The sequence below is a fragment of the Echiichthys vipera genome, assembly GCF_963691815.1.
Source record: "Echiichthys vipera genome assembly, chromosome: 5".
Lineage (NCBI taxonomy): Eukaryota > Metazoa > Chordata > Actinopteri > Perciformes > Trachinidae > Echiichthys > Echiichthys vipera.
The window spans coordinates 5,278,100-5,305,671 of record NC_139830.1 but is presented as its reverse complement, the minus strand read 5'-3'; the positions used below and the strand labels follow the sequence as shown (position 1 = coordinate 5,305,671).

The following is a 27,572-nucleotide window of genomic DNA, read 5'->3' as shown; positions in this document are numbered from 1 at the left end:
CGTTAGAGTTTCTGATACAATACAACCCGTTTGTTTGTTTGTTTTCTCCGTCTCTGGAATTTCTCTCCATGTGTGGGACGCAGAGATCTCAAATAAATGCATACAAGAAAAATATCAACAAAGCCCTTTTTTCCCCCCCTTTCAGCAGATACAATTTGGGGATTAATTTGGAGATACATGGAATTTCATATGTACTTATGCGGCCCTAAGATATGTAAACATGTTCCTTTAAGCGTCGACTCAATGGCCTGCAGGCTGTGACGAAGAGATGCGAGGCTTGCTGTCCTCACTGGGACCCCACAGAGTCCACGGATGGTGGTTTGGTCAGTTGAGCTTCCTGTGGAAAAGTGCCTCTTCATGACACCGATGACGGTCCGGGCTCCACTGCACCGCCCTCATTAAGCGCTGACGTCTCCGCCGCTCATCTACAATATCGACGCACTGTTCACAGTTAATCGGCGGCTGTCGCTCACAGTCAATCAACAGTTATTTGGTCTGAAAGTCCTTCTTGTGGTCCCTTCTTCTTTTTTTGTTGTTGTTGTCCGTTTCTCCAACAAGAATTAATAATATAACATCCTGCAGTAGAGGATGTGTCCTGATAAAATGGTAGCAAAAAGTCGATTTTGGTCCAGATATATAAAAAAAGATGTCCATTGGCTGTACACGAAGCACGTGATCAGGTGATTTCATGCCTCAGATAAGAAAGGGCACCTGCGAAGAGAAAGAAAAAAAAAAGAAGGATGAAGCAGCTGTTAAATTACGAGTGAAAAGGGATTAAGAAAAGAGGGATAATAAAAGAGATATATGTCCGCAATAAATTTCGGGCACATGTTTTAGCGTGACATTCCGCTAACATATGGCTATTGTTAGCATAGCATGTGATAACAGCGCTCAGGGGGCAAGGTCAATGGAGGGAGATGTGAGAACAGAAGTGTGAAGACGCCTCAAATAAAACACGAGATTTCTCACACTAAGAAGAAGCTAAACATGCTCAGAAATCGTTTTATACCCGGGTTATGATGTGACATATATGCATCATTTAGTGTACATCAAGTCAACCACCCCCAAAAATATACCGAATTTGACCACGGTAAAGTCGTTGTTCACATGTGTTTTCACTTGTGTTTCCTGTAAATTGCATTTCACAACTCGGTCTAAACGCTGCTTTAAAGCCTTCTCCACGCTGCTCACTCACAATCATTTGTATTTCATGTATTTACTGACCTCTAAACTGTACAGTTTAAACACATTTTGTCTCAAAACAGGCTGGAATCAACCTTTAAAATACCCATCGTGTAATATATTTTTTTAAATTGTGCCCTCAGTGGTAAATGGACTTGTACTTATAAAGCGCCTTTCTAGTCTTCTGACTACTCAAGGCGCTTTCACAGTGTTTGTCACATTCACCCGTTCACACAGACACTCACACTGATGGCAGTGGACGTCTACATACCATCTAATCTAACCATTCACACCACATTCACACACCCATGCGCAGCACGGGGAGCAATTTGGGGTTTAGTGTCTTGTGTCAAGGACACTTCGCCATGTGGACTGGAGGAGCCGGGGATCGAACTACCTATCTCTCAAATGGGGGACAACCCACTCTTCCATTGAGCCATAGTCGCCCCAGTGAAAATAACAGGGAGAATTTTATATTGGAATTTCAATGCATTGATTAGTCCTTGTGATTCGCCGTCACTGGCTTTACTTTAACCCGCTGCTGTGTAAAAAATAACAAAAATACTAAATTCAAAATCAACCTTTTTTAGCTAGTTAGTTGCCCTGCAATAAACTTGCGTCCTGTCCAGGGTGGACCCCGCCTCACGCCCATTGTCAGCTGGGATCGGCTCCAGCCCCCCGCGACCCCGACAGGGACAAGCAGTTGAAGATGAATGAATGAATGATAGCTAGTTAGTTTAAATATATGTTTTGTCTTTCCCTCTTATTAAAACTCAGTGTGTAGAGAAGTAATGAAGGACTGACCTTCCCTTCGTCACAAACTGATGTTGACAAAACCCGGAAATTACCAAAAATAATTATTATCACTAATAAAAATAAATGATATATGTCAAATGGGCTGCACTCAAAAATGTGCATTTGTTTTGTTGTTTTTATCCTACACATTTGTGTTACCCGTGTTTAGAAAGGTCAGACTACACCACTAATGAACAAAATGGTATACTCCCAAAAGAGAAGTTGTGTAAAAAGTCCATCCAGCACCAAACGCAGATGCACGGCAGAGAAACTCTATTGTATTTAAGAACGTTTTACAGATGTCATCTTCTGAAAACATGTCATCACTTCAACAAAGTGGTTACAAGCAAGTTAAGGTCATTAAGTATCAGTTTGAGGTTGAGCTGTTAAAAGAGACAAATACAAACAGAACAATAATGCTTAGCAACAGGGACATAACCTAAAATAAAAACAAAACAAGTATTTCATGGATTACCACTGTAGTTTCCGAGAGGCAGTCCAGTGAGTGCTACGTGTCGTCAGAACTGTGCAGCGCTGGATCCCGGAGCAGCCCTCTCTCAACACTGCTTCCCCAGCTGACCTCAGTCCTAGCACCTGTTTCTAATAGCCGCCCTGCCAGAGGCTATTAGGATCCGTCCACCCCCAGAAAGGACCTTTCCGCTGCAGCAAACCCAACCGCACACCGGCTATCCAGTCGCACTGATTAATCACATCAAGATGGACTGCTAACGCTGTGGAGGTGTATGTGAGTGTGCGTGCTGTCCTGGTGGCTGCCTTTGAGCTTGTGTGTGTGTGTATGTGTGTGTGTACGCGCCACATGTTTAGGGTTTTTCATGTGTGTCACCCTAATTCTTTATTCTGTTCACTCTGAGATACCTAACCGCGATATTTCATTAGACATTCGCTGCTCTCGGATATGAAGTCAGATATTCATTTGATACACGCACAGAGCTACATGCAGTCAGACTCGTTGGACCGCTGCCACGCTCTTTGAAGGGCCCCGGTTGTCTTGAGGTTGCCACAAGGTCAGTGGATGAACCTGATTGGTCAACCCCCCTGTGGACCAAAATTGGAAACGGCGGCCGCTGTAATCACGCTGTGACGGAAAACGACATTGCCTTCCAAAGTTCGATGGGAGATTTGTTTGAAGTTGATTTTAACCCTTAAAGTAACAGTAATGTGAAGTGAAAAGACCCTCTCACTGCTGGACAGGTAGGTATTCTCTGAGGGCAAACAGTCTGAGGGGGGCCATCAGGTACTACTGCGGCTACACTTTCCTCCTGATGGGAGCTGACTCTACGGCGTAGCTAACCGCAGATTTCGGTATCAGCACTGGGCTGATCGCTTCATAGATGGAATCAGATCTGCACAATTAACCCCAACACTTGAGACACTTGCGTGATTGGACCCGGACAAATGTAAGCTGCCTTTAACGAGCCGTGCTGCAGCGGCCTATCTGCTTCCCTGGAATCAAAGCAAGGAATTTGCAGTTACATGCCGTGTGCGTTAGACTGCTGGACTACCCAAGCCCCCGATAATCATACACTGTATCGACTGACTGAAATAAGTGAAAGGCCGTAAAACCAGTCAGCGGTTTGCTCTGGAAAATAAAATTTCTCTCTCTTAATTTCTCTGGAAATTAAAAAAAAAAACTTGCTGAAGGTCATAGATTAAACAAAAACAATACTGTGAATTTGTTGTTTTAAACCTAGAGACACGCATATTTAAAAAAAAAAAAAAGTTCCAGTTTGACAGATAACACATTAAACACGTCAGCCACTGCGAGAGCCGCACAGCTACTGTAACACTTTGTAAAGTCCCTCATCGTTACATAATGTGCTCATCATCACTGAATCAAGCTGTAGCTGCATAATGACAATCATCTTTATACTGTCTTTAAGTCAAGTCTTTTTCTATTCATAATTTATTTCTAGTAGAGTCCGTTCGTATCAATTTTGCATGATGAACTATCTATTTTAATTAGAACAATTCAAAATGTGAGTTATCCAGATCTCTCTATAAATCGACTGAAATTGCACTCGGACAAAAACACTTGACGCTCATCGGCCCTTCCCTATTTCAGTGTGATTACAGTTTACATGTCAGGACCAAAAAAGTGTCCCAGTCCTTAAAGCGTACGAAGCACAACCTAGAGATTATAAACTAGATGCCGTCAGTGTGGATGCAGTGGACTGACAGTGGTGACGGTTCAATGTAGCTAAATATATTTACTTGAGTGCTGTACTGACAATTTTGAGGTACTGGGCTTTAGTCTTTCTGTTGGATTCCACTTCACACTTATACTCATTTGTAAGGAAATTATGCACTTTTTAAAATGTGTTTATTTAATAGGTACAATGCTTAATACACTCATTGCACCAGATATAAATCAAAGCTTATTCCCAAACTGTCTGTCCTCATTCATTCTGTATAAGAGCGCAAAAATGTGCACAGGAAGGAGGGTCGGCATGGTGGATAAGTCACAAAACACAGCACTTTCAAATGGCGTTAATGGCGTACGACCTGATTTCTAACCGTAACCAAGTTAGGATTTGTTGCATAAACTTAATTGTCACATTTTGTTGCCTAAACTCAACCCCCACGGCAACCTCCCGATCGCCATTTCACAGTGTTAAAGAGAATTTCATAATCCATTCACGTCAGATTTCGTAAGTTATCATAAAGTTTGAGCAGCTGAGTCTTTGCTGTTATTGGATTTAAATAAGAAATATGGATTGAGAAGCTTAGTCTGCTATATAATGTATAGCATATTTGTAAAAACAGCATGTGTGTACGCTTGCTTTAGTGTAATATGTCTTTCTGTGTTTGATTTTCTGGTTCTTCCTGATACTTTATTGGTTTTCTGCTCACTTTTATTCCTTAACTGCTACAAATGTGTAATCAAAGACTAAATCATTATATAAGGTATGAATGCTGGATTTGTTCATGCATGTGTGGGTGTGTAATTTAAAAGGTGAGAGTAAAAAAGGCGAAGTCTATTGACCTTACTTTGTCCGTACTGGCCGTACTGGTAGGACGCCACGTGGTCGACGGTGTAGCCCGGTGAGCTGTAGGAGGGGGGGCAGTAGGACTGGGAGCTGGGCAGGGAGGGCAGAGCCGACATGGAGGGAACGCTGGTGAGACCCTCCAGGCCCTTGATGTGATCCATGCGCTGACTGCAGCTGGCGGCCATGCCGGCGGGGGGCTCGAGGCCGCCCGTCAGAGGGGAGATGGCGTAGTCACTTTGGGGCTGATGCGGCACACCGCCCGGGTTCAGCAGACCCATCACCTGGAGGGACAAAGGGTTAGTTTTGAGGTGTATTATATATACTGTCAGGTAATTTGATATGATCATTTATCATCTTTCAGTGTGATATATGTGATAAAATCATATATCGAAGTTCTCGTTATGAACAATTGCGTCTTCGTGATTGATAATAACAAGCAATCCTAACTTACATCCTTCAGAAAATGTGATATTTTTCAATCAAGTTCTTAATAAAATGAGAAAATACTCAATATTTTTCACTTAAATTTACACAGAAGCACAACAAAAAAAGCTTTACCATGTGGTTATTTCATTAAGACTATTTATTTATTGAATTACCAGAGAACATGCTATAAAGAGATATGAAATTACCAACTGTATATCGGTATAAAAGAGATTTTTATGGTCTGGTCCTACTGTCTGCACTGTGCATGGCTCTGATGTTAATTGTGGTAATGTTGCGGTATTTAATACTTTAAACTTGAGTTGATTTTGAGCAGAAGACGATGGATTTGTCGACTTCTATTTGTTTGCTCATGTGGAAATCGATGAAAATATGAACAACAGGCTGAATTTCACCACTGCAATGTGGATATAGTTTAATTACTGTGACTGGCCTCCGCCCTGACCCGAGCTGGATAGGGGGAAATATTTTCCACGGATAAGACAAGAAGGGTGGAGCATCCGAAGTGAAAGACATGTTTCTGTTGTGTGTTTAGTTTCTGACAAGGCTTTATAATATATTAAATATCTCTCATTTTTTTCAGTGTACAAGCACAGGAGTCTGTGCAGTGTGTATCAACACAGACACCGAAACAAACACAAACACACACACACACACACATACTCAGACACACATAGGAAATCCCCCTGTCGCAGACATCAAAAGGCTCCCAGAAAGCCCGTCCCCAGACAGAGATAGCACCATAAAGGAAGAATTAAGCAATTTGTCTCAGATCCACGGCTCGACTTATTCTAAAATGTCTTTTTGACACTGCTCCAAGAAAGCCGTGGCACAAGATAACAACTTATCTCAGGGAAAGATATGCCGACAACGATAACACAAAAGAGAGGTCTGTGTGAGCTCAGCCCCGCTCAGCTCTGAATAGATTTGCAGTTGGAGAAATCCCTTGACCTGGTCTTTATTAGCGACCAGATAATCAAATTTGGGGAGAATATTCTTTGGCCGGCGAAGGACGGAAAAGAGCCGTGGGGCTAAGTGTTTCCACTGGTTTCAAAACAGACTCGACAGTGCCGACCCCCCCTTCGACGCTCGCTGACTCTACCTGTCCATCATCAAAGCGCTCTGTAAACCGTTAATAAGAAATTGAGACTGGCTCTATCACTTATGAAAGTACGACTAAATGAATCTGCTACCTCTAAATGTATCATATCCCACCTCCTTGTCAACATAGCGAAGGCCTCAAGGCTCCCTCCAGATGTCCTAATAAGAAGCAGGTACGCTGCACTTTGGGTCCTCTTGGCCCTCTTAAGTGACATATTATTCTACATCCACACACACACATGGTCCTGCTTAAATCATTTCCCAAGTAGGGGAGGTGAATGGAGGAGTCCATGTTGATTTGGACAGGGGGAGTTGTGTTTCCTCTCATGCCGGTAACATTTTCCTAAAAAATTAACCTGCGTTCGGAGGGTTTGGTTTAAAACAGAAAGAGAGTAAGGATACGCTTCGGCTTAAAGCAGACACATAGAGAAGAGATACATGCTCTTTAAACTGATCCTAGTTTGGTGACTTATGCTTATTTCTGCTTCCCTATCTCTTTAACCAAGCCCCGACCCATCATCCCTCTCTCCGGAGCCGATCCCTGTCTCATGAGATGCCTGCTGGCTGGCCCATCCAGGGTGTTTCATATTGTAACTTCGCTGTTGCCAGTGGCCTGAATCAGTGCGTCCAGGAGTTAGCGGGAAGAATGTCTGGAGGGAGGGGGCATCCGAAACGGGAAATTCCTTTCCCGCTGTATGAAATATATACAAATAAATTAGAACCTCTGCTTTCACATGGAGGAATGTCGAGGAAAACATTGTAAGAATGCAATCACGAGAAGCTTCCCTCGAGGGTACAGCATAGCGGGGAGTGTGTAGCAGTGTTTGTGCACATATACATGACCGCGAGGACGCTGTGTCTGGTTGCCGCTATGCACAATACTGTCAGTAAAATGGAGTTTGTTCCTGTTTTATGCTCCCGGCGGTGTACCTGCATGTTTGTAAGCATGCATGATGCTTGTTCAATGTGTAAAAGCATCAGGATGGACTCAAATAATGTTTTCAGGGGTTGAGATCCTCTTACAACACACGTATTGATCCAAACACGTGCAACAAAATGTGACTGCGATGTATTTGTGACCTAAAAATTGCTCCTAGTTCATTGTATTGCTGCTGTATTGGACACGATGAAAAAGAAAATACAGTAATCAATCTTCCAATCTAAACAGAAGGTTACAAAAAAGTTAACTTAGCCATGCTGCTCAAGCATGTCGTGTAATATTTGTGTTAAAGATGTTGCAAAATCCTTAACTGATCCTCAAAATGTCATGGAGTTGATCAATTATCTACACTCTGGATGTGTGTGTGTGTCTGTAATTATGTGGACCTATGAGCTATGTGTATTGGTGTGCGTGCGTGTGTGTGTGTGTGCGTGTGCGTGTGTGTGTGTCCGCCTTCACACTGCTGCGGCCTGTTCTCTGAGGAGTCAGACTGTGCCAGGCTGAAATCTCATTTTCTGCCTGTTAGGGTCTCTGACTCCTCTGTCTCCTCTCTCGTACCCTCTGTCTAGGTGCAGGGACCTTGGGACTTCATGCCTGGATAATTGGCCGTAATTGTCTTTTCACTTCTCATTCGTCACACACTCGATTGTCCTCTGTCCTCCTAGAGTCATCTTACTTTTCTCTCTGACCCATCCGCCAGTACACCGCAGAGGAGTGTGTGATTGTAGAGCGCACAGTTTATGGCGTGTAGTTGGCGAGCTGAGGAGTCGGTAAGCAGGGAGCGCGTGCATTTTATGTGCTCCACACCTGCCTGAAATATTACTTGAGAAGAGTGTTTGACTCTTTAAAGTTCTCGTAATGTGTGAAGGTGGGTGTCTGACATACCTCAAGAGTTCAGCTCTTTGAAATCATGTTCAACTCATAATTCTGTCCAGCTCCGGTGTGGCGTGTTACGGGTATCATGCTTGAAAGTAAAACTATCTGAGTCTCTAGAGGGGTGTACAGTGACAAACAAGTCTAATTCCTGTTAAGTAAAAATAATAAATAATTCTTTTGACTAGAGTTACTTTTGTGTTTTTGTTTCGGTCGAATTTCTTACATTAAAGAATCGAGAATTTTAAGAATATTAGTAGTTTTATGGAATCAAATCACATTGTCTCAACAGATTTCCTCCTGAAAAAAATGTTTTAAATTGATTTGTTTCACATTTCTTTTTCTTTAGCAGCTCAAACGCGCGTATTTCAGGCCTGCAGTCTCACCTGTGGAGAGAGTCCGTTCCCTATGGCGGGGTTCATGGGATTCCCCGGTCCTCCGAAGCTGTCCGAGTAGCCCGAGAAGGAGTGGCGCCCGGAAGCGAGGCAGTACGCGGAGCCTCCTTCTACCTGCCCTCCACCGCCGGTGGCTTGGTGGCCCGAGGAGGGAGGGAGAGGCTGGGGCCGGTGCACCGTGCTGGGGGGCTCCGACACTACCAGAGGCATCAGAGAGAGAGAGAGAGAGAGAGAGAGAGAGAGAGAGAGTTAAGGACTGTCAGGTAAAAAGTTGCAGAACATAACTGCTAAGTGGTTAATACTGGGATCAGAAAAAATGTAATTAAAACCTGTACAGCACGCATCACTTCCTGTCTTACCCTTATCTGACAAACCAAACATCAAATTTACTGTGCTGACTCATCATTTAAGCATAAACAAAACTGCTGGCATAAGTATAAACCTACATTTGAGAACATGTCTGTTGACAAAGAAAAGCTTTTATTCTTTTAATCCAAAATTATTTCCTAAAGTCGTATTAAAAGCTTATTTTAATTCAACAAACAATTCTAAAAGAAACCGTTTCAGCAAATAAAGAATAGCAATACTTCTGTCAGAATACACTTTGTTCAGTAATAAATTATTGATTGTGCACGAAAATGCTTAGAATTTAAACTAAGGACATTAACTCACGACTGCCGTGTGTTCATGAGGCTGTTGTATTTTAATGCATGTGGCTATTTTAAAGATTTAATTGCCCTCTAGGGATTAATAGAGTCATCCATCTCTCCGTGTCATGAACACATACATTCATTTTAAGTGAGACTGAGAGAAGCCCTGAGATAAGAGCTGACTGATGCCATCAAATTGTTAAAACTTAAATTTACTTCAACCTCAAATAAATGATGTAAATGCTGACACGTCTCTCTGTTGAAAAATTATTCATATTGAATTTGGAAAGTTACTTTAAAACCAAATAGATAGCATGAAAAAAAACAGTGTGTCATCTGCATATAGTAAGATCAAAGATTTCTGCCATAGTTTATTATTAACACCAACAACGGAATGAATACTTTGAAATGAGGTATGATTTGTGACACTACGTATTTCTTAAACGCTGCTTTAATCACATGTCTCATTTCGTACCTTGTGCTATTGATGAGGGGGGGTAGGTGCTGTCAGAGAGCTGGTAGGGGGGGATGCTGGACATGGCTGAAGGCGGGAAACCCCCGGGGATCAGGTGATTAAATGCCATCAGTTGACTGGCTCCTGCTTGTTTCCTCCACCTCGCCCGCCTGTTGCTGAACCACACCTAGAAGGAGGACGAAGACGTCCGATCAGTTTGCGTTTTTGTTTTTTCAGTCTACGGTTTTTCTTCTCTACAGCGTCGCGATCTTACACAACATAACTATTGCGTCACAATGAAATCAGCAAGTGTAACTCGGATATACATTAACATATGCTGTACACAAATTACTTCTCTCGCAGTTCTATCAGAGCGTGAAGCCGAAAAGGAAGGTGAAAGACAATGTGAGAGAAAAAAAAAGTGGAGTGTGTGAATGACATGCCGTGCCCATATGGACGGGGCTCATGCTGGGCCTGCTTACACTTCCCATATGGAGCCTGTGGAGGAGAATTTACTGGACTCCAGCTCAGAAATAGGAAAGTCCAGATTGGGCCCTTGGGAGTGAGGGTGTGTGTGTTTGTGTGTGTGTGTGTGTGTGTGTGTGTGTGTGTGTGTGTGTGTGTGTGTGTGTGTGTGTGTGTGTGTGCGTGTGTGTGCGTGTGTGTGCATGTGTGTGTGTGTGTGTGTGTTTGTGCTTATGTGCTGAGATCCGCAAGTTGCCTTTAAATGGTCGGAGAGCATATAAAAACGCAATTTTTATGTCTCAAAGTGTGTGTGAGAGGGATGTTCATAGTAAGAACTGCTCATTAATAAGTGCATGATGGTGTGTTAGGTCACACAGAGTGTCGCCGCCATCTTGTAAACATTTTCCGGTTCAAACTCCTGTTGAAGGATTTCACGGTTCTCTGTGAAGCGCAGACCAAATTTACAACCGTTGAGCTTATGAAACCCTTTCTTTGAAAAAATCATCATACGAATTCCACTTGTTTCACGAGCTTCTTCCTCCGGTTTTTATGTCTCCTCAGCTGCTTAAAAAATCTAACATTTGTTGTAGGTATGGATACACAACATATTTATGTGCCTCCTCGTACCTGAACCCTGGCCTCGGTGAGTTTGGCCCTCTGGGCGAGCTCCTCCCTGGTGTAGATGTCGGGGTAGTGGGTCCTCTCGAAGGCCCTCTCCAGCTCCTCCAGCTGCTCCGCCGTAAAGGTGGTCCGACTGCGCCTCTGCTTCCTCTTAAGCGGCAGATCGGGCTCTGACTCCACGTCCGATCCCTCATCTGAGTGACTCGCTGCTCAAAACACAGAAGAAAGGAAACATAAGAAGATGTTCTCCGTATATCAGTACATCATGTTACATGTAATCGGGCAAACGTTGATGTTGTCTCCCCCCGAGATGATGAACGGTTTCTTCCTGATAACCTCACATACACACACACACACACGCACTCAGCTTAACAGAGTAAATCCTAGAGTGAACACCTCACCTTTGAAACCCTGCTGAAGAGCAAACATGCTGATGTCATAGAGCGTGATAAGAAGGTGGCTGCAACGTTCAACAGAAGCCTGAAATGTCTCGTTTTCACTTGTTCACTTATAGTTTTCACTTACAGAGGGTGGGTTATTTCTTTTCTTTACACCCTCCCACACACACACACTCACACACACACACACGCACACACAAACACCATAAGGCATCAGTCCTCCTCGTGGTCTTGTGGCCAAACAGACCTCCATTCAGAAGGAATATTCTGAGCCTCAGGAATAATCCCACTGGACAAGATTCCCAAGGCACCACAGGGGGACGGGTGGACTAAAAGCCACACAAAAGGCTAATTTGGATCCAGGGGCCATTCTTTGAGCGTGTGTGCGTGTGTGTGTGTGTGTGTGTGTGTGTGTGTGTGTGTGTGTGTGTGTGTGTGTGTGTGTGTGTGTGTGTGTGTGTGTGTGTGCGTGTGTGTGTGTGTGTGGACAGTAGGAGCGGTTGCCTGGATGAAGGACCAACAGTTGAGTCAGGTGACTGCTTGTCTGCTTGCGTTAAACTAAGCTAAGCAGGAGTAGATTTTACTTTCTTTTCTCTCTCTCTGTCTCGTCACAAGTTTTCACAGACGGGGTGATTTTCTGCAGCGGCTCAGACTTCAAGTGATAATCAGATGTCATACAGGGTCAATCTCACATCTCTAAGATGTAAGTCCAGAGTCTAAATGGGGCATAAAAGGTTTAGTCTGAAAAAATGTGTTTAGTACTAATTTACACTGATGATTCAAGTCCAGTTTTAATTTACTAGAACCAAAGTAATTATGTCTATATCTGAAGTCTAATGTCAAACGAACAACATTAATACACTAATACCAACTCCCCTCATGTCTGACACACATACTAAATACACCTTCAGTGTAAAAGTTTAATAAAACTATTGAATTGAACTGATACTGAACTTCAATCGTCACAATGTCACAAAATAGTGAAAAAGGCCATTTAGAAAAGTCCAAGGTGCCATCATCAAATTACTTGTTTTGTCTGGTCAACAGTCTGAACCCCAAAGTTATTAAAAGTTTTTATTATTTCCAATTTTACCAAACTCAGAAAAACTGCGAACCGCACATTTGAGAAGCTGTTACCACACAACAGTTGACCTTTTTTGCGTTATACACGACATAAACTTTGAATATACAAATCAACGGATTGACTGAATGGATATCCTACGTATTATATTTCTTTCTTCTTTATATTTCGAAAAGATAGAAAACAAAACAATAGATAAACCTTTAAGCAAACTGAGTGAGTCGTTTTTCATAAACACAAATTTAAGAAGAAGAAGAAGAAGAAGAAGAAGAAGAAGAAGAAGAAGAAGAAGAAGAAGAAGAAGAAGAAGAAGAAGAAGAAGAAGGGGAGTACTTTAAAATACACAAGTTGTATTTTTGACTCGTCGTCGAGTGTGATCTTCAGCCTGACTGAGCTGGGCTGATATTCTACGTCCTGACAGCTTTTGTGTTCCCACTTTTCATCTCTGTCTCACATCGGTATTAATACTATTGTGAGCGTTGTTCTATAAGCCGGCTGCTTGGTTTTTAACTCACTACTTCAAACACTTCATTTGCTGCCTTCTGAGTTCACCAAGGCCAAAGCGCCCACTTTTTGTGTTACCCTTAATTAATTCCCCCTCAGTGTAGGGGAAGGTTTGTGTGCAACACTGTATTAGTTCCCCCTCAGAAGCAACAATAAAATACAAGAGAATCCAAATATCTCAGGGCCCCTCATGTGAAACTGATCCTCTCTCCCCCTTCGGCGATTCTCTCCGCGCAACACCAATAGCAGTGGGAGTCAACTTAACATGCATTAGGAGCAAATTGGTAAAGAAACATTCAAGCATGAGGGAGGCAATAGGTAAAATATTTTCAAAGGGGGGAAGCGTAAGAAATGGAGACATTGGGCTTAAGCCTCTTGCTGAATATCTTGCAATTTTGCACTCGCACATCGCTAGCTCTTTATCAGCCTGTGTGTTGAATTTAGCATTTTAACAGGAACGATACGCCACTTTCGCCTGTGGGGACAAGAGGACACTTCAAAATGGCAGCAGGATTAAAGATTCGGTTTCATTAGCTGATTTGGAGTTTTATCACGGTGCCGTGACGAAAAAAAACATTCCAGCTTTAAACGCAACGTCACTCCCGACCAAGCAAAAAAAATAAAACCAACATTTAATACGACTTGTGGGGTTACAGGACCCGTGTTTTAGGTGGTAGGGGAGGAATTTGGGGTGTAGAGGGCTGGGGCTTTGGAGTTTTTGGACGGGATGGCTGAAAAACAAGAGATGAGGCCTTTTGTAGCCTCCCCCTCCAGTTCCTGCATGGAGGAGGGCTGCTAGGAATGCTCTCTCGCTCCCCCCTGACTTTAGCAGCATGCACGTTCCTCCGCATTTCACAGGGATTTGGGCCCTGGGAAAGCTGAGGCGGCCGGGAAAATCCTTAATCACTTTGGAATTACCTATCGGTTATGACCGCTACCGGGGTTTCGAGAAGGTTTCAAAAGAAGCGACAGAGTGGCACCTCTGAAGTCTCAGGAGTCTAGTCAAGATACAATCCTGAATCAGATCCTTCACAGAGGACTCAGGCTGGCTCACTTGTTTCACTTTGCTTTGTTCGGACCGCTACATCACCTGATGTTAAGATGCATTGAGATAAGACGATGGGACGGAGTGATAACGATGTCTGTGCGGAAGTGGGGGGAGTGCAACATAATGATACCGAGAGAGCATCGTACAGCCGATGGGACGACACTGGTTGATAAAAATGGCGACCAGCGTGCATAAAAACAGCAACGAGAAAATGTCACGCTTGCACATTTGCTGTCTAATTTGCCCCCACAAAACTTTTTTTGCACTTGGGCACGCCACCCTCCTTAAACAAGCACCACCTTCTCCTCTGTCGCTCTCCCTCCTTCTCACCCCTCTCTTGCAGCCTCTCTTTGTCTCCCTTCTCTCCCCATCTCTCTCCCTTTTCCACCCATATTTCTCTCTGTGACTCTCAGGCTCTTTGTTGCTCCACAGAGCTGAGGTCTTTGCCGGCGATTTCCACGCTCCATCTGTGGAATCCGTCATGGCTCCCTCGGCCCTTCACAGTGGAGGGCTGTCACCTGCCCCACGGGGGATCTGAGGGAGTGGGGGGTGGGGGGGCATAAAGAGGCTCCGCAGAGGGCTTGGGGGAGGTGGGGGTAGATGGGTGCACAGCCGGGGGGAATTCTACCCCTTCCCCCCAAAAAACACCCCCTTCCTCCAGAGGGAACTGTAAGAGCACCTGAGGGGGTGGGAATGGCAGCGGAGAGGGGCAACAGGGTCTGTTGTTGCCGGTGTAAACGTCCCCATGAGGATATTCTGTCTAGATGTTGTTTTTTGTTGATGTGGTTGTTGGTGGAAGCGTAGTACATCCACGGTTTGTGGACCCTCTTCAACGCACGATACTAGCTGAAATGAAAAGAAGCACGTCCCTGCTGATCATTTCATCTCTGTACTCACTCTGAAATAAAATAAAATCCCTATCTTAGTTTTTCTTTGCTGCAACACAACAGCTGTACTGAAATCAACCTTTACCCAGGTGTGGTTGAGCATTACCTGGGAAAATACATACATTTATCAGTTTACCGTGAGAGGTTAAAAAGGTTTAAAATGAGATTAAACAGATATTTAGAGCACAAAGATGATGGGAAACTAGACTTTAAAGATGTAAAATGTGTTGTCTTTTTAAAATAATGTGGAATCATTGTTTTGAAGAAATCATCCACATAAGAAGAACTTATCTGGACTAATGGAAAATCAACTTTTAGATACTTTTAGACATCAAATCTGGGTGAAAATCAACCTAAATGAATCTGCTGCTTTTAAATTTTGAAAGACAGAAAAATACTCTATATGCTAAAGCTAATAAGCTCTCTATTAAAAGTCACTTTTCCTGGCTCTCAGGTAGTAAATGCAACTCGATTAGGTGACGGATGATCATTTTTCTGACATCCTTACATTTTGAAGACACCAGAATTTTACATTTTTAGCTATAAACTCACAGTAACTTTCTGGACTTATTTGCATGTTTGTTACACTGTAACGCTTGGATTGCTGTAAAGAAAACACCTAAAAGAAGTTTATTCTGCTGCCGCACGCATCACACACGTCATGCCTAAAATTCAAAAATATAATGTGATGCAAATTAAAGTGGCAGGTGATAAAGACTTGTGCGGTGTGGAGAGTATTGTGGTGGCGAAACTTGTGCCAAGGCGGGGGACAGCCACCCAATCACCCCACAAAGCTCGCTATTCCCCACAGCTCGGCTAATAAACACACACTAACACGCACACAAAGACTGCAGCACTCCAAACACATGATCTCGTACACACACCTTGTCCGCAGTGCTGGGCTTCCACTCATTTTACATGCACTTTAAGGCGACATTAATTGAGCTTGTCAGCCCTGAGGCGTCTCTTCTATGGAGTGTCCATAGAACAGTGCTCCACCCTTTGCTCACATGCCTTTCAGTGTGGTCAAGCAAACACACACACACACACACACACAGACACACACAATGCTTTCCAAAATGATCTTTGTGAACGGTGAAATATAATGCTAAATCAGCATCAGGATATATATTACCTCTCTTGCTGAGACATAGAGGAGGAGAGGGAAGCGTAGAGCATGCTGAAACCTTTCTCCTGCCCCCCCCCCCCCCCCCCGGATCTTTTCCAACCTTGCAAAACCTGTGGTTTCAGAGTGCCCCGTTTGCCGTCATCGCCTCGCTATCCCTAAGATCTGATCACATCTATTTGGCACTGTCAAATAGCCTTGGCCAATCAAATTATCCACTCTAACCGTCATATCGCTGCCTGCCTGTATACATATGCTGTATCTTAAAATGCTGTATTTATAGCCCCTGTAAACACTTCACTTCTCTCCGTATACTTTTGCTCCACCTCAACTTTAAAAGAAGCAGGGGGGGGGTTGCAGACGTGGTACTGGCTCTTGTCAGTTCATCGAAATATGAGGAAAATATGAGCCTTAAAAGGGTAAAATTATCTGAGCAGGAGAAGGCCTGGAAAAGCAGCCTCGGCAAGATCGCCCGGGAGTCCGAGGAGCATTAAGCCGCAAAATAAGAGAGGAGCAGTTGGAAGTGGGGGGGGGGGCAGGGTTGGAAGGGGTTAGAGGAGAAAAGAAAACTGTTTAATTTAACCAAACTGAAGCCCTGAGAGGCACACAGTGCATGGGACTCCAAGCCAAAACAACCTCTCCGGAGCCAAGAAAAGTCCAAAATGGATCCCACCGTGCAACGCCATCCCAGGGAAGAGAAAAACAAGGAAGAGAGGAAGGAGGAGAATAGAGGATTTAGCTGAAACAGACTGTTGGAAAGACTTCAGCATTGCTGTTTTTTTAGAGGGGTGGGGGGGGCAGTCGGATGGGTATACAAAGGCTTAAAAAATGTCCACTGCGACATGAAACAGTGTGCATTGAGCCCGTGTGCAAGAGTGCATGAGAGACAGATAGAGAGGGTGTGAAAGGGGATGTGTCAAAGTTGGATTTTGGGACTTGGGGGAATTGAGCGACCATATGTGGACTATTTTACACCCCTCTTCGGACATCCCAGTAACTCTTCTGGGGGCTTTGGTTAAAAGTGAGGGTAAATTGAGCCTCCGACACGTTGCTTCCCCCCCCCCCCCCCCCCTTCCCCTTCCCTCCACCTACTCCTCTCAAAAAAACACAAAACAAAAGGCAGAGGAGACAAACGCAGCATTTATTTGGGCGGGCGGACCATGCTGCTCCTATTCAGCAGCCGGGGGACTAAGTGACTGGCCGACTGCATTAAACAGTATATAGAAGTCAAGACAGATGCCGGGCCGGATAATGGCTTTACTGACAGCTTATGGACCCATCTGTGACTCTTTCTGGTGGGTTCAAAAAAAATAAAAAAGACGGTGTGGGTGCGCATGCGGATTTTTGTGTGTGTATGCGTGTGGGAAGGGGGCGGGGGGTGGAGGGTGGAGGGTGAACTCACTTGACTTGCTAAGGGGGAGTTTCAAAATTCACAGTGGCCCTGTAAATTAGTGTCGAGAACTGGGTGCGCACGTGTGTGTTTAAGGGTTTTTTACCATGGGATTGCGATTACACAAAAAAAGATGATGTGAACAAACTGTCGTCAGTCGCAACCTTGTTATGCAACGAAAAAATTATGCTGTCAACAAAGAGTTATGGGAGTTGAGGGTATGAGGAAATGGTTACCTGTCATTTCTAGCTAAATGTGTTTCTAACCCTGTTTCCTGTGTAGCACTGGGGGAGAGTGACCCTCCGTGGCCCTGTGACCCTGCACTTCTTCTCTGTCTTTTAACTCGCTTTTAACTCCAGCGGGGGCGCTTGTTGAAATCCAACAAGGTGAGCTGTTAGCCGGTTAACTGTCATGCTCAGATTTTTTTTAAACTGACAAGGAGGACGTTTCAGTTTCAGTTTCATCTCTCTTAATTCTGCTGTCAGGCCGACCCCGCTGCCTACGGGAGCTGTTAAACTTCTATGTTATGAAGAAACTGTAAGGCCATCGTCAACGCCATAACTTTGCTTTAACAAAGATCCTGACCCAGTGGAAGTCCTTTTATGAATTTTGAAAGCACAAGTACACCAAGATCCAGTGAGACATTTAGAAAAGCGGTAATGTACTGTATAATGCTGCATTCATGGTTCATCGTTGAGGGGTAGATCCGAGTTTCCTACTTCTTTACCTCAACTTTCAAGATGGTAAATATTACGAAGGAACTCCTGGTTTGGCAGAGAATCCCTTTTTTTTAAACAAGGAAATACCTGTAATCAAGTTCTACAGAGGTGTACATTCATTCAAAAAGCTTGAACCAAATTGATTATTTTCGTCGCACACTGCATCTTGTAGCGTGAGCCGTAAAGCTCAAACACCTGTACAATTAAAGGCGACGTGTTACGCTCATTTGTAGGTTCATACTTACATTTTGGGTCTCTACTAGAACATGTTAACGTGCTTTAATGTTAAAAACATGCATTATCTTTCTCACACGGTCTGCCTGAAGATATATTCACCCTCTGTCTGAAACGCTCCCGACCCCCCCTCCAGAAAAAGCCCAGTCTTCTCTGATTGGTAAGTGTTTCCAGGTCATCCGCATCTGCACCCTCGGCGCCTCTGCATCATCATTACAGCGGGGGAATGGCTGTAATGGCACTTTCCTCCTATATAAAGTATATCTGTGACATCACAACGGTACAGAACTCCTGACAGCTCATTTAAAGGCTTCTTTGTGTGCATTTCTGGATACTTTTACGGTATTTCTATGCCTGTCAAAGACTTTGAAACCTCACTTTTTACAATATTGGACCATTAAATGTGACAATTCTTTGTCCGCTTGGTGCCCTCAAGTTTGAGAGTTTTGTGAATGTTACAAAATATATTCCCGCAATGCATGACCACAGCATAAACACACACTTTAAGCCTCTTTCCCGACGAGACACAAAAGCTCCCGGTCTAATTAGTTAACAAAGCTGTGAATGAAAGTCAGGCTTCATCAGTCAGGTGATTGACAGCTGCCTGTCCCCCCATCTGCAACTTAGATGCTGCATTTAGTGGCCTCTGGCTGGCCCCCGCCAACTTTGACACTCAACCCTAACCCCGATACACACGCATGCGCATACACACACATTAAAACGCAACCACGCTGGCAAACACACGCAGACAGATGCATGAGAGGAAAATGCACTCGCTCACATTCTTCGTTACTCTCTCAGAAGCACACACAAACACACTCATGCACATTTAAAAACAACCTCTCTCCCCCCCTTTTCCCCCAGCTGTTGTGCCTATAGTGCATACTTGCAGCAGATAAAGAGGGGCCTTATTCTAAGGCAAGCCATTCTACTTGACCTTCGCTGGGCCTTTTCACTCTTTCACTCCCTTCAAACCGTCTTTGGGGCTCGCTCACTCTCAGCTCAATGTGGCTAGTCCATCACGGGTGAAGGCTGGGGCGCTACCGCGGGTCTTGAAGGGGGAATACCCCAAATACCCCCTGCCCCTTCCCCCCGACACACACACACACACACACACACACACACACACACACACACACGCACGCACAAGCCCCCCTCCCTCTCAGAAATCACCCTGACTTCAAAGTTGGTGTGCATTCATTAATTGCCCTTTGAATTGATATCAGAGGGTCACAATAAGAGTGTGAAAGGAAAAAGAGGCTTTAATGAAGCATAGAGCAGCCATTCATTTGCAGATAACTATGTTTTCATGCTTGAATAGTCATCATGCATGGGCTTATTAGAAAAAGCTCACGAGAGAGGGAGGAGTTCAGGGATGAGGAGAGAGGGCAGAGAGACAGAGAGAGCCCCGGGGTAGACGAGAGTGATTTGATGCTCGCCACTTGGCCCTAATGCCCCTCTTTGCCCTCGTGCCCAGGGACTCACTGAGTGACACATTCATTCTTTCAATGGACAGACAGAGCCCTCTTCACCAGACACTTGGCTCAGGCCAGTAATAGCCAATAGCTATTATAAGATCCGACTGAGAGCTTATTGGTTCTGTCTTTTTTTTCTGTCACATCTGTAAGACACAAACAGTAGCTGGCAACTTGTTGGGACTATAACTACCAATTATTTCCATTATTACTCTATTGGTTATTTTCTCAGTTATTCAACGAATCAGTTGGTCAGTTAATTAAAACAAAATAAGCCCAAAGTGTCGTCATCTCTCTTACCCGATCCCTAGTCAAAAACCAAAAAGATATTTCAGATAAATCACCAAATCATCACATTGGAGAAGCTGGAACGAGATAATTTGGGGCATTTTTGCTCAAAAATAGACCTAAACGATGAATCCATGTAGTTACCATACCAGATTAGTTGCTTCATCTTGTCTGTCGATTGATTATTTGACTAAAAGTTTCAGCATTTCAGTTTACATTTAAATTAAATATACCGTTTAACACTCTAACTAGTTAATTCTGTGTGTTCTTTTATTATTGGTAACTTTGCTGACGACAGCTGCGCACATATATCAGATCGCTGCTTTAAAAGTGAGACAACAAGGCAAAACAATTGGGCGCATTCACCATTTAGTAAGCAAAATACTGTATATAATAATGGGCAACTGGAAAAATATTAAAAAGTAAATAATACATTTTGGAGGTGAACACTTTTTGAGTTGGAGTATTTAAAAGTTGTAAGATAGATAGCAACTGCACACAGCCGGTGTACAAAAGTGAATAGAAAAGTCAGACTGCTGTAAAATATCAAACACTATCATCACGCAGCAGAACCACACTGCTCCGTCTGTGCTCTCAAGCCTTTCTCTGCCTCCACCTCTGCTCCCTCGCTTCTTCCTATCACTCCTCGTTCCTCGGTCCTCTCCTCCTCCTCTCCCCTGGCACCGATCCAGTGTGTGCCCGCATATAACTTTTGCAGCACGCCATCCTTCACCCCGAGTGGCAGAGAAACCCCAAGTTCTTCATCCACTCGCATTATTTACACAAACAAAGTCCTACTCCGTTTCTGTGACAAAGCCGGCTAAATCTTTATGGCTCTTTCATGTATTGTCTGCTCACGGTTCCCTTTTGTCCCCCGGCCATTGGCCTGGGCCCTGGATACAATGAGCCCGGGGGAATGGAGGCAGATTGAAGGAATGCGCCTCAATAAACCTAATTATGACATGATGACTGCGCTCACCATGGTAGGGGTTTTTCAAAGATCCCGGGCTTATTCAATTAGCCCTTTCCAGGATCTCCTTTCACCAAATAAAGTTATCCCTTTGACTGTTTGCATTGCAGAGTGGAATGCGTGTGTATGTGTGCGTGTGTATGCATGTGGTCGTGTGTATGCGTGCGCGCACACACGGCTGGCTTAAATGGAAATGTATCGGCCCTCAACAAGGCTCCTCTGTATTATCTGGCTAATTTCACCTAACTAAGTATGGAGTCTAAAAGATACACTGTGAAAATGTGAAGCAGGAGGAGGGAGGAGGCGGGGACACCGTGACTGTTTTAATCATTAACTTTGTCTCCAGGGTTAATTACTGTGAGGCTGGGAGTTTGGGACAGCCCACAAACAGGGCCTGGAGGGCCAACCTCACTGCCACATACATAAATATGTGCTGGAACATGGGAGGGATTTCTTTTGATTGCATTTTAATTATTACCATTCAATATTTAATGAATGAAGCAACAGGGTGTATACATGTGTGCCTTTGTAAAATAACTCACCTTTGACCATATAACTGTGTATATTTATGCTCTGGAGACCTTTCAAAGTCTGAAAATCAGGGCTAAAAACTTTGCATGTTATATTATTTATGTAATAACATGCACTGGTGTTCATTTGATAGTTATTCCGTTTGCTGATAATAAACACTAACTCGAGTTATATTGTACTAAAAAGAAAATATGTGTTATTCCAAAGCAAACAGCTCCACAAGTATAAATGTAAATTAATTTAATTACTATTCAGATGTAGTTACTGCAATATATATTCCAGGCATGATATATGAATGTGTTTACAATCAACCCGCAAAAGCTTCTTAAAGAACTTAATTAGAAACTTTAAGGAACTGGACTGACTTTCCTTTGTGCGCTCCAGAGGATGGAGCCCAGATACGAAACGCGCTGTGCGCCGCAGGCTGAGACAAACGGAGAGGGGGGGAAAAAAGTAGGAAACAGAGGGAGAGGGGCGGTGTTGCTCTCCAGATGAAAGTGAGATGAAATAAAAGAGTCGATTTAATCTGCTTGAAGAGATTTGGGGAGCAAGTGGTGGAGAAGGGAGGGAAAGGAGGAGGAGGTACAGCGCAGGGGAGGGGTGGCTGAGTTCCTCGGAGTTGTGCGCAGCGCAGGACGGGTGGCCGTGGCCCCCATTGTGAAGCTGCGCTCCGGGCCAAACCGGGGCTCTCCGGGGAGAACATTGGTCCCCATTCACCAAAAACACTCTTTAATACACTCCCTCTCGTCATTAAATGTGACATAGCACAATATCGACATCATTTAGGGGACATTATTAATATTCGAGGGGTCAAGGCCCGGGATCCATCAAAGAAGCAATAATAGAGCGTGAGTTACAGACGGAGCGGTATAATTAGCGTCATCCGTCACGGCGGAGGAGTTCAGATTTTTGTTGTTGACCAATTACAGTCTGAATATTATGACAAACAAGCGACTGGGATTCACGAGAAGCCGCGGGATCGAACAATGTCGCCTTTTCTGCTTTAATGAAAAGGACAGCAATAAAGTTATCCAAAGTTCACTGGCGTCAGAAAGGAACAGAACTATTTTTTATACATTTATTTAAAGACACCGCAGATTCAATTACAGTCTGCGTTGACCTACATGTTGTTGTGGACTTGCTCTCAAATGTGTGTGCGCACTCTAGGGAAGCACGCGCCTTTATCAACACATTCCACATTTGACTTTTTTTTATATCCAAGGAAAGTGGTCCGTGCGTAATTGCGCGCATGTGCGAGTTTTTTTTTTTGGGGGGGGGGGGGGGCGAGCACGCATCCTCGGGTAATACGTGAGTGGATTTCAGAGGCCTCGATTGTCATTGTGAATGGCAGAGGGCTTCTTTAGCCGACCCCGAAAGGAAACATTTTGTAGGTGAAAACGGCCATTTTCTCTCGGTGAACGGGCCCTCTAAAGCTCTAAACCGTGCCGGAGCGCTCCCTGAATAATTCATCCTTCATTGCGGCCTCATAGTGTGTTTTGTCGGGGCTTTTTTCTGTGGAGAAGCTTTTTTTCTTTCTCTGACTGAATTATAAACAGGTTGCCTTCTTCTTCTTTAGCGGCGGCCAAAGCTGTTTCCAAGCTGGCCTTTTGTCCGCGCGCAGCCCAAGCGTGAGCCGCAAATAGACTCTCGCGTCTTTGTCTCCCAAGTTCATCCCTGAGCGTCCCGTTGTGCGCGCGAGGCGTGTCTTTGTGAGGAGTTGGAAACCGTTGAACAAATGTTTGATCAACTCATCTGGGGGACATTTTGTCTCCTCAGACCGGAGTCCTTTATCTCTCCTCCCCGGTTTCACTGATGCGGGGGACAGAAGAAGGTGCTTACAGGGGAAATGGTGGGCATTTCGCTGCTTCAGCTGTTTTAAAAAGGTGGAAAGGGGTCGTTTAGCCTCTGCAGATGGATTAGCATATTAAGTGACTGGCTTATTAAGAGTTAAAATGTCTAATATTTAGTCACTATTTCTCCACTTTAGCTCCAATATGGCAACAAGTTAGACTTTTAAAGGGTCACTTTGTCACCTCCTCCAGTGTTTTCCACCCTGTCTCATTTCACATGAGCTGTCACACACTGAGCCCACTGGAGAAGTCTAATTAGCCTAACTTTACCCAAAGTGAAAAGAAAAATAATGAAATGGTTTTCCCCTTAGTAAAGGATGACACACACATCATCACCATCGCCATCATCACCATCAGCAGCAGCAGCAGCAGCAGCAGCAGCAGAAGCAGCAGCAGCAGCTTTAGTTTAGCTTTAGTTTAGTTTCTCCAAAGACACACACTCACCGAGGAGGAGACTGATCCATTATAGAGGTGGTAATAATTTAGGAAAGTACCAAATTAAAGCGTGACGAATTTCCACTCTAATGACTCAGGCCAAGAAAGTAAAGCAATGACGTTTAAATAGAGCTTAATCCATAACTATAATGAGCCTCACACTACTCTCAAACCTCCAATAGGCTACTGTCTGTGACACTGCAGTGAGGAAGAGAAGAAACTATGTTTAATTCCTTGGGTTTCACCAAAAAAATGTGTCGGGCTTCACTGTAGCATCTATAAAAGAGTATTTGTTGGAAGGAGGGATCGTTTTTCTTAATTGAGAATAAACATTCTGACACTTTTAAAAACTTAATTTGGGTAAATTAGTGTTTCCTTCAAATCCACTAGAAAATAACAAATTAAATTGCATTGGAAAAGTAAGTTATCTGAGTCACTTGAACTACTTTTTTATTTAAAAAAGAATACATTGCGTTCGTGAGGCTGAACAGCGTGTGCAGGTGGTCACTTTTTACAGTGGACGCTGTCGTTTGAAACACTAATAAAAATTGATTTGTTGCATTAAATAATGGTGAAAGCTACAAACACACAGCCAAACCGAGGCATTACACTGAAATATAGTGGACGGATTTATACTGTTGGCTTCTCTTTTTAATTTACTATCCAACAAGAATAAAAAAAAATGTTCTAATACGTGCATCCTTATAGGCAGACACTGCTTTTAAACCACTGGGGAACACGCACACACCCGCACACACCCGCACACTGCACACACACTCTCCCTTTCCCCCGCACATGCAGAGCCATCACCTGCTGTTTGATTTACGGCACGGCCTCATGGGAAAAGCATTAGCCAGAGAGATATGGTCGATAAAGAATTCCTAACAAAGGACGACACACACTCTCCACCCCCATCCAGCAACTTTACAGCACGCTAAAGCTCCACAGAGAGGCTAGTTACACCACTGCGTAAAACCATTCTGCTGCCTTACACCTCATGAGCAATCAACAGGTCGGAGGAGCTGGATACTAGAGTTTGGGGAGGTTATTCCTCTATAATAAATGCACTAATTATCACATTTACAATATATACTAATATTAAAATAGACATTTTAGCATTTCTATAAATAAAAAATATACCCAAAGTCCTCCCATGTGGACTCACTGAGACCGTATCTGATTACACGTGCATCCGCAGCGCTTTAACGGGGTCACTGATAGAAAGAGATAAGCCCAGATAAAGTTAACAGCCAGCTATTTCCTCCTACATCAGCCACGGCAGCCCGAGCGGTGCACTCACATCTGTCTCCTAAGATGCCTTCGATGCTGTGTTTGGCCCTGCGGTCGCTCTCCTCCAGCTCTTTCCTCTCGATTTCCTCTTCGTCCTCCTCTTCGTCGCCTTTCCCCCCGAACTTACTCCGCATGGTGCGACTGATGGAGCTCACTGTGAGGTGCGTTCAAACACAAGGGGGAATTACAAACATAGGAATATTAAATATATATAATACATTTAAAAAACAAGAACAATGACACTCGTTAAGTGTTTCATTTAAAATAATTTGCACTACCTTAAAAATATTGATATGAAATAAATATTTATTTCACCAAAAGATTGAAAGTCTGGAAGAAAATATAGATTAATTAAATGTATATTTTTGTTTGTTTATATATATTTAAATAGAGAAGGACCTGTTGTGATCAAAGTTAAAGATTTATAGAATATGAAAATACCAATACTACTTGGTCTAATAATAATAATAATAATAATAATAATAATAATAATAACACTATTAATAATAATAATAATACTAATACTAATATAATTCAATACATTCATGCCTGCACTGTTTTACCTGAAGGAACGCTGTTGCGGTCACATATCCCATCCTTCAGTAATTTATCCCGAATCTCCCAGCTAAACATACCCGGGTTTTCCCGCTTGTATTCCTCTATTCTCTTCTCTACGTCCGGCGTTGTCCCCTGCTACAAAAGGTCAGAGAAGCGGCAGTGTTTATTCACTTTGCTGTGGCCCTTAGGGCACATGAATACATTGCCTTTATAGGCTATAGCTTCAAAATCAACAAGTTCATACTTTAGTTGTTAAGAATTAAGCATCCAATGTCATTTTAATCCAAATTATTCAATGCTGTTCACATAAACACTCGTATTTCCCTGGTCCATACCTTGGGTTTGCTGCCACCGATGGCCCCGGGTCTGATGGAGCCCGTCTCCTGGTACCGGCACAGGATTTTGGACACGCAGCCGTGGGACACCCGGAGCTGTCTGGAGATGACACACGGCCTGATGCCGTGGTGGGCCATCTCTACGATTTTATGTCGGATGTGGTTGGGCAAAGGTCTGCCGTTTATGAAAACTCCTCCGAGCTGATTCACACGGCCTTGACCCAACGGGGTGGACACTATTGGATCAAACATATGAGAGGAACGTGTCACCAAAGGGATCCAGTGCATAAAGGAGAAGTTGTGCAGTAATTACAAAATCACTAATAGCGTGAGTTCTGCACAGTTTGGGGCTTGAAACTATGGATGTTAGGATTGATTTGGATAAAAGTGACACCATGGCAAACCACAGTACATCATAGGTGTGCCAACTATTCATTTGTTTGGAATAGTAAACAAACTTTAAACCCATTTTTTATTGTTTAAATTATTTCTCAGCACTTTTGCTTTGTATGGCAGTATAGACAAATAACAATATAATAAATAATAAATAATAAAGCAGGCTTTTTTATTTAACTGCTCCAAAACAGCTGACAATAAATATTTTACGCAACAGCCCATAGCTGTGAAGTTATAAAAGTATCCCGTTAAAACATTAACATTATGAAGACTATGCAAATGCTTAATGTGGTGTTAATAGCCTTATAATTTAATCTGACATTTTAACTAACAAGTTCACCCAAAGTTGCTAAAATTACACCATAATTGTGGGAAACAAAGTAGCGATAAAACAATGATGCACCAATGATGGCAGTTCAGTCACCAGTAAAGTAGCCTATGAAATAAAACTACTGCAGCACATAAAGTTTGTCTCCGAGCCGAGGTTTGGGAGCAGACTGGGTGAAAGGCGGCCTATGTTGCTACAGAAAAGAAAAAGTGACCTTATCACTAAGAAGCACTGAAACCAACATTATCTTCCGTCAACATCCAGGAGCAGTAACCTTCCTTTGATGCTTTACCTTCCAGGGGGAAGCCACTGCGGGGGTAGTTCTGAGCCAGCGTGGGTCGCATCATCCTGGGTATTGACCCCGCCAACGCAGTCATACCTCCAACAACCCCGGTGACTATACCTCCTCCTATGGGGGAGGCTTGCTTGCTGCTGCTGCTGCTTCTGCTGCTCCAACACAGGCTTTGCAGCAGGAGCTCGTCGTTGTCTCGCCTTTGATGAAGCTTCCTGGAAAGGTGAGGTAGCCTCGGTCAGCCCCAGTGAGGGTTAGCCGCAACCGGGCTACAGCGAAGCACCCGTGTCCCGGGACAGCCACAACTCTCTCAGGAGCCGAACAAGACGACAAAAAAAAGAGGAGAAATGATTTTGTTTTGGTGTTGAAAGGAGTTCGTTTCTCAGTCTCCTCCAGTGTTTGTTGCCCCTGTGGATGCGGTTGCCAGGGCGGTGCAGATAAGGACGAAAGTATTGTTGTTGTTGTTTGTTGACACCCGGTTCAAAGTGAGAGGAGACCGTCAAAAGTAG

General features: G+C 43.7%; 1 protein-coding gene across 3 annotated transcripts in view; it reads right to left on the bottom strand.

Moving 5' to 3' along the window:
- Window positions 1-27,528, bottom strand: part of pax3b (paired box 3b) — a 27,781-nt gene extending 253 nt beyond the window's left edge. Inside the window, exons 1-9 of one of the 3 annotated variants that reach the window (XM_083914068.1) lie at window positions 27,064-27,528; window positions 26,048-26,283; window positions 25,718-25,847; window positions 25,165-25,308; window positions 10,935-11,134; window positions 9,864-10,029; window positions 8,730-8,935; window positions 4,982-5,266; window positions 1-711 (exon numbers count right to left, since the gene is read on the bottom strand). The exon at window positions 1-711 is cut by the window's left edge and continues 253 nt beyond it. In XM_083914068.1, the coding sequence (XP_083770194.1) occupies window positions 694-711; window positions 4,982-5,266; window positions 8,730-8,935; window positions 9,864-10,029; window positions 10,935-11,134; window positions 25,165-25,308; window positions 25,718-25,847; window positions 26,048-26,283; window positions 27,064-27,148 (1,470 nt within the window). In that variant the 5' untranslated portion in view covers window positions 27,149-27,528 and the 3' untranslated portion in view covers window positions 1-693. Of the gene's footprint in view, window positions 712-4,540; window positions 5,267-8,729; window positions 8,936-9,863; window positions 10,030-10,934; window positions 11,135-25,164; window positions 25,309-25,717; window positions 25,848-26,047; window positions 26,284-27,063 lie in introns of those variants that run through there. The other 2 variants (XM_083914067.1, XM_083914066.1) reach the window with 2 other exon arrangements.
- Window positions 27,529-27,572: the final 44 nt, after the last annotated feature.